The 14,777-nt window shown below is 41.1% G+C and overlaps 1 protein-coding gene across 8 annotated transcripts in view; it reads left to right on the forward strand.

Annotated features, from left to right (window-relative positions):
* JAKMIP1 (janus kinase and microtubule interacting protein 1) overlaps positions 1–13,604 on the forward strand; it is a 203,322-nt gene extending 189,718 nt beyond the window's left edge. For 6 of the 8 annotated variants that reach the window (XM_077280114.1, XM_077280115.1, XM_077280116.1 and 3 more), the window contains 3 exons: positions 5,856–5,921; positions 9,837–9,881; positions 13,365–13,604. In XM_077280114.1, coding sequence (XP_077136229.1) covers positions 5,856–5,921; positions 9,837–9,881; positions 13,365–13,397 — 144 coding nt within the window. In that variant the 3' untranslated portion in view covers positions 13,398–13,604. Of the gene's footprint in view, positions 1–5,855; positions 5,922–9,805; positions 9,882–13,364 lie in introns of all 8 variants that reach the window. The other 2 variants (XM_077280118.1, XM_077280119.1) reach the window with 1 other exon arrangement.
* The last annotated feature ends 1,173 nt before the right edge of the window (positions 13,605–14,777 follow it).

Genomic DNA, 14,777 nt, shown 5'->3' on the forward strand with positions numbered 1-14,777 from the left:
ATATATATATATATATATATATATACACACACACACACACACACACACACACACACACACACACACACACACACACACACACACACACACACATATATAGACACACACACATATATATATATACACTCACCGGCCACTTTATTAGGTACACCTGTCCAACTTCTTGTTAACACTTAATTTCTAATCAGCCAATCACATGGCGGCAACTCAGTGCATTTAGGCATGTAGACATGGTCAAGACAATCTCCTGCAGTTCAAACCGAGCATCAGTATGGGGAAGAAAGGTGATTTGAGTGCCTTTGAACGTGGCATGGTTGTTGGTGCCAGAAGGGCTGGTCTGAGTATTTCAGAAACTGCTGATCTACTGGGATTTTCACGCACAACCATCTCTAGGGTTTACAGAGAATGGTCCGAAAAAGAAAAAAAATCCAGTGAGCGGCAGTTCTGTGGGCGGAAATGCCTTGTTGATGCCAGAGGTCAGAGGAGAATGGGCAGACTGGTTCGAGCTGATAGAAAGGCAACAGTGACTCAAATCGCCACCCGTTACAACCAAGGTAGGCCTAAGAGCATCTCTGAACGCACAGTGCGTCGAACTTTGAGGCAGATGGGCTACAGCAGCAGAAGACCACACCGGGTACCACTCCTTTCAGCTAAGAACAGGAAACTGAGGCTACAATTTGTACAAGCTCATCGAAATTGGACAGTAGAAGATTGGAAAAACGTTGCTTGGTCTGATGAGTCTCGATTTCTGCTGCGACATTCGGATGGTAGGGTCAGAATTTGGCGTAAACAACATGAAAGCATGGATCCATCCTGCCTTGTATGGAGCATCTTTGGGATGTGCAGCCGACAAATCTGCGGCAACTGTGTGATGCCATCATGTCAATATGGACCAAAATCTCTGAGGAATGCTTCCAGCACCTTGTTGAATCTATGCCACGAAGAATTGAGGCAGTTCTGAAGGCAAAAGGGGGTCCAACCCGTTACTAGCATGGTGTACCTAATAAAGTGGCCGGTGAGTGTATATATATATATATATTTCCATTGTGGCCACAATCAGAAATACTGTAATTCATGGGTTAAATAACTCAGAAATAAAAATCAATAAAGGTTCTGGTGGGCATTCACTGAGCTTCAGGGCATTCATCGTAATTCTATATTACCGTAAGTCTTTTTCTGCATTAGTGGGCAAGGTACAGGGGCAAACATATCATAGGCCCATATATTGTTCTTGCACAGGAGTCCTCTGTTGTGTGCGTCTGCCCTTGACTAAGAATATACCTATGCATCCATATAGATGTTAATACAGCATAGATCAGAGGAGGACATATTAATTGGGCAGCCCAAGAGGTAAGGGGACCCACTCCAACTTCGAAAGCAGCAAGGAACTTCTATCATAGCAGAACTGTTGAGCTGCAAAGGGTCCATATACTGTTTTTTGCATAGGGGGCTTTTACTGTTTATGTCCGCCAGTGGCATAGATATTAGAGATATTACAATTGTACCCATATATTTATGCAAAATTCCTTTTGTTGGGAAGAAAATCAAGGTAATATCATGCCCTTACCATGTTCCTGATTTACAGCTTCCTCTCGTCTCGTGATCTGGAAAGGTAAAGGCAGTTTACCTGGCAGGCTGTATATATACTCGGCCTGCAGTATGGTAATGCAGACATGGTAATCAGCTTTGCGAGTCTGCCCTCGTCCTGCACCCTCTAAGTATTTTAAACTTTGCCCATTGAAGGAAAATCCCATCAGGTCAGTGAGCTCATAAATGAATTAGGCCATTTTTGTGCTGGGAATGTTCTCTATACATACACTGGATCAGTGTCAGACTGAAGAACATTGGGCCCACCAGAGGACTTGATTCTGAGGGCCAACCTATCATGTTTACAAAACCAATGCATTATCATTAAAGCGTTCAGCTATAATGTTTGCACCATAAACTCTCCTGAAGGAGAAGATAGGGCCCACCAGGGAATTCTTCGGTTCTCCGGTGGGCCAGTCCAATCCTCTGTCTGATATGTATCTGTAACAAATCCTAAAAATCATTTTTCTAGACATCTCATTTAAAGAACTATAGAGCCGATTAATCAAGACTGGTATTTTCCATGGCAATTATAATCGTGAGCACCAGAGCCATCGACTAAATGGCACCTCTGCTATAATTTATGCCCTTTATGTGACGTAATTGATGATGAATTTGTCGGACCGTCTCACTAAGAGCCACTTGGTTTTCAGAAAGTTGATGAAACTGGCATAAAAAGGCCAAAGTTGCAAAATCCTACATTTAGTGCAACAGTTTTGAAAAATGTGTTCACATGCAGCAGGGTTTTTCTTTTTTGCTTCAGTTTTTTCTGCCAAAAAGAAGCTGCGGTTTACAGCACCAGCAAAAAGCTGTGAGATTTCCTAAATCTCATCCACGTGTTTTTTTTTTTTTCCTGACTGAACTTGAGAACTGCAGCATGTCAATTTTTTCAGTGTTTTTCACCCATGGAATGCAATGAGAAAGGGCAAAAAAAAGCTTTAAAAAATCAGCGTTTGTACTACCAAGAGAACAGGTTTTGGTGCAGAGAAAAAAAAAAAACCTCTGCAAAAACGCTGTGTGTGAACGTAGCCTTACACTAGTGTTCTGGTATAATGAATCATCTGGCCCAAAGTCTCCTTCTGGGAAAGCTGGCTGACAAGCAACATGGCAGCCATTGCACTTGGTCCAACACTCCATATCCCTGAATGTAAGGCCTCGTTCAAAAGGGTTTTCTTTGTATCTGAGAAAAAATTTACATTTTTTTAGTCAGCATGCGGGATATAATGTTCATCTAATTTTGGTCCATTTTTTATCTTCAGTGTGACATCTGTTCTTCTCGTATGCAAAGAATAGTTTTTTCAAGCTTCTCCTACCCGTTAAGACAGTATAAAACAGACCGCACACGGATGACACACTGACGGCACACATACATCCATTTTTTTCATGGACATGTTGACTTAAATGGCTGAGTTTTATTTGTGACCCGGATCAAAAAAATGGATATGGCTCAGTTTTTTTTAGGGATTGCCTATTTGTTAGCCAATACCTGCAGGTGTTGTGGCTGCCGACTAGTCGCGAAACATGCAGCCGCGGGGACTCGAACATATTTTTCGAGCACGCTGGAGACACTCGGTTAGCACCCGAGCATGATCTATCTGATATCCCAGCATGTTTGCTCGTCACTGGTTGGTACTCAATTGTAGCAGGAACCAAATCTTGATTTGCCTTTATTTCATGATGCTAATGACAAGCTGTGAGTTTGAGACTGAGGACACAGGAGGCCGCCTTATTACACCGTCTGCCGACACTCGCCATTATTATAGGATTATGGATTATGACTTACTGTAAGTAGCAGTTCACAAATAGCATTACCCTCCAGCTAATGCCTTATATCCAGGAAGAGACGCTGAGAGTCGTAGCGGAGAACAGCGGGCACTGATCTCCCAGAGGATATACTTGTATCGTGGATTCTCAATAGGTTGTCATTGACATACTTAGCATGTTTGCTTTTTTTTCACTATATATATATATATATATATATATATATATATATATATATATATATATATACGTATGGAATATGTTGATCACATTCCCCTTTTAGATACAGGAACAATTGAAAGGGGATAGATGACCTGTGATTTTCATTTAACCCTTTCCCGCCAAGGCCATTTTTCCCTCACCTTCTTCCGAGAGTCATAGCTTTTTTTCCCATCGACCTAGCCATATGAAGGTTTCCAAGGCCATTTTTCCCTCACCTTCTTCCGAGAGTCATAGCTTTTTTTTTCCCATCGACCTAGCCATATGAAGGTTTAAGTTTTGCGGGACTAGTTGTAGTTGCTTTATGATATCATGTACTTCAAAATGGGAGAAAAGTGAGATGACATGTTGAAAAAAAAAAAGCAATTCTGCTATTTTTTTTTGGAGGGGTTTGTTTCTACGACGTTCATTGTGTTGTACAAATGATGTGGTATTATAATTTTCCAGATTAGTACGAATATGGTGATGCCAAACTTGTAAAGGTCTTTTTTTGTCTAAATCTGGGACAATTTTTTTATTTTTGCAGTGTTCCTAAGAACTAACAGGCAGGCAGTTGCTAACTACCTACTTGTTGTGCCCGATCTCTACTGGCACCGAGCAGTCACTGACGACTCCTGTGGGCGATTCTGCAGCTTCCAGAGACATCACGTCCACATAACAGCAGATTCTCTCCCGCTCTGCTCTGTTGATGGGGCGTGACTACCATCGTCATTCTGATTGACAGCCAGTTCCCCACTGCCTAACTGCAGAAAAACGGCTGTCAATCAGCAGTGACGCCCCATTAACAGAGCAGTCCAGAAGAGAAAGAGTTGCACTGTTCACGTGGAGCAGCTGAACCGCCGGCATGAGCGGTTGGTGGCTGCTTTGAGCTGGTGCCGGGTAGAACAGCCAGGTAGTTGAAACTATACTCGCATGTTACTTTCTAAGTTCATAGTAAAAAAAAAAAAAAAATCTTGGACAACCTTTTAACGTGGTTTAATAAAATTTGAACTTTGTAAAAATCAAAAACTTTGCATATAGTTTTTATTTCCTTGTAGAAGGAACCATGTGAAGGAGGTCTTGTTTTTTGTGTGCCGCGTTGTAGTTTTTGTTATTATATTTTGGGGGTACATGCACAGCTCTTAGCAGCTTTTTATGGTATTATTTGGGGGAGGTGCAATTGTTTTGGCATTTTATTCTTCATGGCTTTTACCTTATGGGTTTTGACCGACCGTGTTCTTTGTGGACTAGTTAGGGGTGCAAGAGCCGTTATTTGTTTTTCTGTTTTTTGCACCAAACTTACCCATTCACGCATATAATACTGCAAAAGAAATGGACAGCACACAAATATTATCCGTGTTGCATCCATGTGTTGTCCATATTTCACAGACTGGTTGCATGCGAGAAAAACTGATGATATACGGATGCTAAAATTTGTCACATGGACCAAAAAAGGCTGAAAATTGGATTCAGCACATTTATGAAAAACTTTTTTTTTTCTGTACCAGAAAAATTCAATTTTAGGTTGATAATGTACATTGAAAGGGATTAATTAATTTGGGAAACTCATTTTAATGTATCTTATTAAGCAGGTTTGTACCGCCCATAGACTTTATAGTTCTAGGTGTTCCACACTTAAGTCTGCACTGACATTCTAAAACATCAATTCAGGGTAAACAGCTTGCAGGAGATCATGCAGCTGTGGGAGTGGGGAGCCTGCTGTCAGGTACAGCCAGACTCCCAACAGAGAAGGCAGAGATGGTTAATTTCCATCGCTGGCTTCCTTATCCCTATATACACAGCGCTGAACAGCTGTTGTGTATACTGTATTGGAAGTGCTATCAACACTTCCTCAGGAGCCTTTGATCATTTGATCACCAGATATCCAAAGGCAGGAGCTGCGTCGATCTAGGAGACCCATTCAGATCTGCTAAGCAGGCAGGAGGCTGCATTTCCATTGTAACTGGGGCTAAAATACAAGCCCCAGTTACAGGTGAAATCAGCAATAAAAATAATGTATTAATATGTTAAAATGCTACTCTAAAGGGACCATATTTGGGGCAGACTATGTGAAATAAATGAAAAAGTAAATTAATATAAAAACAAATGAAAACAATTAAATGTGAATTTCCCAATTCAATTATTAGGAAGAGTTTTCCAAACATTTGGAAGTGTTTTTATTTTAGGAGGATTTTTCATCGGATCCTCTGTTGTTGAGCTGATAACTCCAAGTATTATGTTTCCTAGCACTTTATAGAAAACATCTTCCTCTCTAAAAGCACTAATGCTCTTTAACTTTCCTTCCATAGAGAATCCGTGAACTTGAAGACAGGATAGAACTTCAAAAGCGGCAACTCAAAGAAATAGAGGAAAAGGTAAATGAAGCTCTGTAGTTCATGGCTGCCTGTTCTTGTCTATGCCGGTTATTATGTTCTGTGCCTAGACTGCTGATGTGTAATATAGTAAATGGAGCCATTAGAATGCATTGAGCAAAATACACAATTACTGAGCAAACCAAGAGTGGAGCCTTCAAGTCCTCGCACCAGTAATCACGACACAAACTGCATTTGCATTTATTGAATTTGTGCCTTTATTTGAATAGTTTTAGGTTATTTTTCGTCTCTACTCTTCTTTTAATTTGTGCCTATTTTCTATATGTTCACCTGTTTTTTAACCCGTTAATGATCGCCAATACGCCTTTTAATGGCTGCAGTTAAGGGTACTTATTCCTCAGCGCCGCTTTTTAACGGGGGCTGAGAAATAAGGGTATAGCACCCCCCAGCGTCAGAAAATCCCCGGGGTCGGTTTTTACCATGGTTATTCACCGTATAATGCGACTGCAGATGTCCCATTTATTTCTTTCTCCTCTGATATGATCTAGCATACCAAAGGAGAGAGAAATAGGGTCCCCCGAGCCCCACCGCTACCTCTGGCATCCCGGACCCTCCGGCTCCGTCCCACGGCCCTCCACGTCATCTTCCCGGAAGAAAATGGCGGGCACATGTGCAGTGCTCCTGCCGAGATCTGCCAGCTGACACCCGGCAATAATAAGAGATTTTTCCGATTGGTTCATTTTGATCACTGTGAAGGACGCTATCACAGTGATCAAAATTAAAAAATAGTAATAATACCCCCCTTTATCACCCCCTTAGTTCCGTAAAAATGATAAAATAAAAAAATGTCCTTTTTTTTCCATTAGGGTTAGGGTTGGAGCTAGGGTTAGAGTTAGGGTTAGAGCTAGGGTTAGGGTTGGGATAGGGTTGGGGCTATGTTAAGGTTAGAGCTAGGGTTAGGGTTGGGCTAGGTTAAGGATTGGGGCTCGGGTTAGAGCTAGGGTTAGGGTTGAGCTACGGTTAGATTAGGGTTAGGGTTGGGGCTAGGGTTAGGGTTGGGGCTAGAGTTGCGGATGGGGCTAAGGTTGGGGTTAGGGTTTTGTTGGGATTATGCTGGTGTTGAGGTTACGGTTGTGGTTATGGTTGGGATTACGGTTAGGGTTGGGATAAGGCTTAGGGGTGTGTTGGGGTTAGGGTTGTGGTTACAGTTATGGTTGTGGTTAGGGTTGTGATTAGGGTTAGGGGTGTGTTGGGGTTAGGGTTGGGGTTAGGGCTGTGTTAGGGTTGGAGTTAGAATTGGGGAGGTTCCATCCACTGTTTAGGTACATCAAGGGGTCTCCAAACGCTACATGGCGCCCACCATTGATTCCAGCTAATTTGCGTTCAAAAAGTTAAACGGTGCTTCCTCCCTTCTGAGCTCTGCCATGCATCCAAACAGTGGCTTTCCCCCATATACGGGGTATCGGTGTACTCAGAAGAAATTGCACAATACATTTTGTGGTCCATTTTCTCCTGTTACCCTTATGAAAATAAAAACGTTTGGGTCTAAAGTAAATTTTTTATGAAAACAGTAAAATTTTCATTTTTTCCTTCCACATTGCTTTAGTTCTCATGAAGCTCCTGAAGGTTTTGAGCACCTTGAGGGGTGCAGTTTTTAGAAAATACCCAAAAGTGACCCCCCCAAACTCACTTCTAAATGTGAGGTGGTCTCTAAGAAAAATGGTTTTGTAAATTTTGTTGGAAAAATGAGAAATCCCTGGTCAACTTTTAACCCTTATAACTTCCTAACAAAAAAAAATGATGGTTCCAAAATTGTGCTGATGTAAAGTAGACATGTGGGAAATGTTATTTCTTAACTATTTTGTGTGATATGACTCTCTGATTTAAGGGCATGAAAATTAAAAGTTTGAAAATTGCAAAATTTGTAAAATGTTTGCCAAATTTCCATTTTTCATAAATAAACGCAAGTCATATCAAATAAATTTTACCGCTAACATGAAGTACAATATGTCATGAAAAAAAAAAACAATCCAGAATCAGTAGGATCCCTTGAAGCGTTCTAGAGCTGTAACCTCATAAAGTGACAGTGGTCAGAATTGTAAAAATTGGCCTGGTCATTAAGTATAAAATTCACTTGGTAATTAAGGGCTAATGTTCGCCATTGTGGACAGGATTTGGGTTTAAAAAACCTTGCAAATGACGAATCGGGCCCTTTGTGTCTTATTACTGGTGGCACGGCCTGAAAGCTCCACTCCCACAAATATTGACTTCCAAATGTATATACGTATATGTATAGTACTGGCATGGTTGTTTGGGTTCAGTCTGCATATAGTAGAATTTTTACACTACAAATTTGCAGCATTTCTGTGATAAAACGCATGTGTGTTACATGTGGCTTTCGCTGCAGTTTGTGCTATGGATTCATTTGTGATTTCATCTAATTGGTGAAATCTGCATACATTTGCATTGGGTGCGTAAATTCCGAAGGTAAAAAACACACGTCTTTTAAGCTCGTTTCCAATGACGGAAACGCATCAAAAACACATGTAATCCGCACCTAAGTGTGTCAATAAAGTTTTGTCAAAGCAAAAAAAAAAAACAGGAAGTATGAAAAATAATGCAGCTTTATTTAAAGCATGACACACCAAAGAGACGAAAAACACAGCGTTGAAAAAGCGATTAAAAACGCATGTAAAAAAAAAGCACAAAAAAACGCGATGAAAAAACACAAGTAACTTAATTTAAACAATAGGTCCAGAAATGGTGTAGAAATTCTGCAACATCAAAAGATGCTTCGGAAGTCTTTATTGGGAAATAAAAATATTTAAAAAAGAAAACAAACAGGAGAGTGAGCGAGTCCTCTTAAATTAGTATTGTATGACAATGAAATATTAATTTATATTATATATAGGAACATGTAAAGGTGCATTCCCCTTCTATCTGTATAGAGTTACCCTTCTGTGAATTTATGAGGAATGTTTCTGTTTCTGAGGCAGTTTATTATGTTCAATCTGACTGATTTTACTGAGGTTTTTTCGACTTTTAAGGTGTAATCCACAGGATATGCCCTAAAGGTATAGCAGATGTGGATCCTACTACTGGGACCTGCATCTGTCTGTAGAACGGGGTCCTGGTGCACGGCAGTCAGTGGAGAGGTGGTCGGTACTTGCATTTATCTCTAGGAGAATTCCTCCCACCTCAGCACTGACAGCTGTGTGCACTGTGGGCCTTGTCTTCAGATAGGACCCCCCAACTAACATACATTTATGGATTTATGGTACATACTGTGGATTTCACAAAAATATATGAGAAAGTGCCTTTAAAAGGTTGGGTCATATGCAAATTTACATAAAAAGGGGCATTTTAATTTGTTTTGGGGGCGTGTCATATAGGGAGGGGCATAAACATCAGATTTGTAGGATTTGCACCAACAGGACAACTGCAGCTCTTTTGTTACACAAGATTTTTTATTTTAGGCGAGAAAGTTTGTTTCAGAAATAGTGGTGAGCGAGCATGCTCTGATAAGGCGTTATCCGAGCACGCTCATGCTTAATCGAGTATTTTCCGTGTGCTCGAAAAATGTGCTCGAGTCGCTGCTGCTACATGTCGCGCAGCTGTTCGACAGCCACAACACATGCAGGGATTGCCTAGCAAACAGCATATTTTTCAAGTACCACGAAAATACTCGATTAAGAACGAGCATGCTCGGATAACGCCTTAGCAGAGCACGCTCGCTCATCACTATTCGGAAATATTCCTCAGTGTGCGTGGGGCAGGAGTTGTATCAGCACGAGGTGATACTGAACCAGATTACTGTTATTCTATGCAGGAATTTTATGCTTCACTTGTGGTTTTATTCTCCACCTCTCACTGCATTTTCCTTTTTCTTTTCTTTTTGTCTGTTTTATTTTGATCTTATTTTATAGTTTTTGTTCCTTTTTTTGTTTTTCTCACTAGCATTCATTCTGTGGCCTTGACGATCTATTCCAGCAAACAATCATGGTTGGTATATACATAAGTATATAAATCTATTTGTTTCCGAATGAATGCTATATCTGTAACTAACATAACCATTACAGTATACATATGAACACATGCGTGTGTATATATATATATATATATATATATATATATATATATATATATATATATATATATATACAGTGTATATGTGTGTGTATATATATACACTCACTGGCCACTTTATTAGGTACACCTGTCCAACTTCTTGTTAACACTTAATTTCTAATCAGCCAATCACATGGCGGCAACTCAGTGCATTTAGGCATGTAGACATGGTCAAGACAATCTCCTGCAGTTCAAACCGAGCATCAGTATGGGGAAGAAAGGTGATTTGAGTGCCTTTGAACGTGGCATGGTTGTTGGTGCCAGAAGGGCTGGTCTGAGTATTTCAGAAACTGCTGATCTACTGGGATTTTCACGCACAACCATCTCTAGGGTTTACAGAGAATGGTCCGAAAAAGAAAAAAAATCCAGTGAGCGGCAGTTCTGTGGGCGGAAATGCCTTGTTGATGCCAGAGGTCAGAGGAGAATGGGCAGACTGGTTCGAGCTGATAGAAAGGCAACAGTGACTCAAATCGCCACCCGTTACAACCAAGGTAGGCCTAAGAGCATCTCTGAACGCACAGTGCGTCGAACTTTGAGGCAGATGGGCTACAGCAGCAGAAGACCACACCGGGTACCACTCCTTTCAGCTAAGAACAGGAAACTGAGGCTACAATTTGCACAAGCTCATCGAAATTGGACAGTAGAAGATTGGAAAAACGTTGCTTGGTCTGATGAGTCTCGATTTCTGCTGCGACATTCGGATGGTAGGGTCAGAATTTGGCGTAAACAACATGAAATCTTTGGGATGTGGTGGAACGGGAGATTCGCATCAGGGATGTGCAGCCGACAAATCTGCGGCAACTGTGTGATGCCATCATGTCAATATGGACCAAAATCTCTGAGGAATGCTTCCAGCACCTTGTTGAATCTATGCCACGAAGAATTAAGGCAGTTCTGAAGGCAAAAGGGGGTCCAACCCGTTACTAGCATGGTGTACCTAATAAAGTGGCCAGTGAGTGTATATATATACATATATATATATATATATATATATATATATACAGTATAATACTATCCTGTCAGACGTAGTCCACTTAATACCAAGTGTTGCATGTCGATCTCGCATCTACAACAGTCACATCAGGAGATGTGACTACTCTACCCGGCCTCCGGCGATACACTGACACTGATCTCATTCGGACACCGGCTATACACTGATAGGAGGTAATCGCTCCCGCAGTGTATCACTGAGCTGCCATGAGAGTTCACTGGAGTTCATCAGCTCTGGTGCTCTCACTTACGGCCCTACCACTGTGTGAGAACGTTCCCCCTCAGCGGCGCCGTTAGTGAGAGCACCAGAGCTGATCAGCTGATGAACTCTCATGGCGGCTCAGTGATACACTGCGGGAGCGATTACCAACGCTGGCGGCCGAATGAGATCGACGTGGGACACTCAGTATTAAATGAACTAAGGCGGAAAGGTGAGTATATGTTGGTTTATTATTTTTGTTTTTTTTGCAGGAGACACAGGCGTCGGGGATTAGGTGTTCGGTGAGTATATATTGTGTATGTGAATATGTAAAAGATGTAAATGTTTTGATTGAACACAGGCGACAGATGAAGAGACTATTCTCCCATCATGCTGTCTGTCATACTGTATGTGACAAAAGACGTAGCCGGCGGGGAGTAGTAGTCCCATCAGATGACGCCTGGGTACACACATCGCATGGATACACACACACACACACACAGACAGACACACGCACACACGTAAAGCTCTTGTAATGGGGGCTTTCCATTCACTGCCGTCAACCCCCACACAGCGTCCACGATAATGACCCCACACACAGGTCTTGGGGATACAGTTGCATTTACTTTCGCAGGAACGGGAAAATATGACACAGAATAAATGCTTCACAGCAAATACAGTACAGAGTTAGATTCTGACATGTAATTGAGGCTTCGGAGCTTTAAGAACCTGCTCCTTTAGATGTAATGCTTGTAAGTGGTCATAGAGAGATGCAGAGTCTTTTTTAGCTTTATGCCGAAGATTTTACATAGCACGAGTATTTCACCGACCTGGGAGTCCTGGAGTAATTTCTAAGCTTATCAGACCTACCAGAGGGTCTTGGAGAGAGGGAGCCTCCACATGTGCTCTGCTCCCACAGACAGCTTGTTTTCACACAGAGGTTTTCCCAGCTCTTCTGGTCTAGGCGGGGCGGAAACTAGAATAGCCCGTCCTCTTGAAACCTCAGTTCTCGAAACTTTACATTGTATATATTTCACCAGTAGATGGAGCTGGAACACAACAACTGAGAAAATACCCAGAAAAATACATGAATTACATGAAAGCACATGTCTCTAACACCCACTCTTCCTCCTTCTGACATCATTCCCCTTTGACAAATCGCAGCGTTTTTGGAAGCAAATCTGCAGCAAATCCGCAAACCTCTACACCTGCGTTTTTTGCTGCGGATTTGACTGACTCAATGGAAGTCAATGAGCGCAGAAATGCTGCAGATCCGCAAAAAGAATTGACATTCTGTGGAAAATAAAACGCTGCAAATAATGACGGAAATTTCCGAATCATGTGCACAACACTTCAGGAATTTCATTGATTAGCATTGCTTAAGTAATCCATTGCGTTTTTGGAGCATTTTCACGCGGAAAAAACGCTACGGAAACGCAACAAATCCGCACAATGTGCACATAGCCTGAATGTCTTTTTTTATAGATATAATATTACAGGTCCTAGGTATTACATTTTATGATGGGATGTTGATCCAGGGTACTATTCTCATTGCCTTATACGGAGTCGTGAAGGATTTTTTTTGTTTAAAGAGATTGTCCAGGCTTAGGGCTGAATTCTGTAGTCACTCTTTGTCTGCAGACTTGTGAATCCTCACAGTGCGCACACTGTGTGCTGTCAGGATTCTCTGGCACCAACGACAGGAGCTGGGGGTGCGTAACCGCAAGTATGCGATTTGCTTACATGCGGTCACATGCCGACTAGACGTGTGTGGCATCAGTCAATACAAGCGAATTGATGCCGGACACTTCTAGTCGGAATGTGACCGTAAGTATGCAAACTGCATACTTGATGACACATGGCTGCTGTTCCAAGCACTGACACTGGAGCATCCTGATAGCGCGGTGTGCTCAATGTGAGGATTCAGCCCAAAGTTTGAACAAACCCTTTAATTTGGGTCAATTAGCATCTGCCTCGTGCGGTTTTTGCCTTCCTCCGGATTAATGCGTTAGGCTATAGATTAGGCGCAATAAATGCATCTCTTTTATTAAACGAAGTAGCGTTCACTTCTAAGTGCTAAATTGAATGCAATTTATAAGAAGACATGATCTTGACTTATCATATCCTTATACACAAGATTGTGTAACCGTATCATCTTTTTTCTCCAGGGTTTGAAGAGAGCACATGGAATGAACATCTGATACTTCTGCAACTGCCAAAACAGACACTCCGATTTCATGTTCTTTTTTAATCATGGACCTGGCTGGAAACACCAGACCGCTCGTACAATTATGAGTTTTATAACAATTTAGTTTTTGACTGGACTAAATTTGTTGTTCAGCTGCAATATAGTCCTGCTATTCAGAGACTCTAATAAAATGGATGAAAAGATAGTAAATAAAAAAAAAGTATTACGTATGAAGCGGAAGAGTGCGTTTTCTTACACCTTATGGAAACGTCATACAGTGATGCCCCAATGAAAGTTTCTCAGGTACTCACTGGTAGAAGAATACTCTCCATGTTTGCCCGTTATGTTTGGCACGAAAAGATTTTCACCGGCAAAATCAACTATCTGGGAGAATGCCAGATTATTCCTAAAGGTGCTGTCTGCAAGGTAACAATCCCTTTAAAGGTGTAGTTCACCTTGGGGGTCAATTTTCTTTATTACTTAAATTCATGTATTTAGGGATAAAAATTATTTTTGCTATTGGTTTTCATTGGAAAATTTGCACCATTTGTCTTCTGTATTCTTTATTAGAATCTATTAGTGAGCTTGTTCTGATACAACCCCTGGCAAAAATTATGGAATCATCGGCCTTGGAGGATGTTCATTCAGTTGTTTAATTTTGTAGAAAAAAAGCAGATCACAGATATGGCACAAAACTAAAGTGATTTCAAATGGCAACTTTCTGGCTTTAAGAAACACTAAAAGAAATCAAGAACAAAAAATGTGGTAGTCAGTAATGGTTACTTTTTGTAACCAAGCACAGGGGAAAAATTATGGAATCACTCAATTCTGAGGAAAAAATTATGGAATCACCCTGTAAATTTTCATTCCCAAAAATAACACCATCAAATTAGATCTGCTCGTTAGTCTGCATCTAAAAAGGAGGGATCACACCTTGGAGAGCTATTGCACCAAGTGGACTGACATGAATCATGGCTCCAACACGAGAGTTATCAATTGAAACAAAGGAGAGGATTATCAAACTCTTAAAAGAGGGTAAATCATCACGCAATGTTGCAAAAGATGTTGGTTGTTCACAGTCAGCTGTGTCTAAAATCTGGACCAAATACAAACAACATTGGAAGGTTGTTAAAGGCAAACATACTGCTAGACCAAGGAATACATCAAAGCGTCAAGACTGGAAACTTAAAGCAATATGTCTCCAAAACCGGAAATGCACAACAAAACAAATGAGGAACGAATGGGAGGAAACTGGAGTCAATGTCTGTAACCGAACTGTAAGAAACCGCCTAAAGGAAATGGGATTTACATACAGAAAAGCTAAACGAAAGCCATCATTAACACCTAAACTGAAAAAAAACAAGGTTTCAATGGGCTAAGGAAAAGCAACCGT

The sequence above is a fragment of the Ranitomeya variabilis genome, chromosome 1 (assembly GCF_051348905.1).
Source record: "Ranitomeya variabilis isolate aRanVar5 chromosome 1, aRanVar5.hap1, whole genome shotgun sequence".
Lineage (NCBI taxonomy): Eukaryota > Metazoa > Chordata > Amphibia > Anura > Dendrobatidae > Ranitomeya > Ranitomeya variabilis.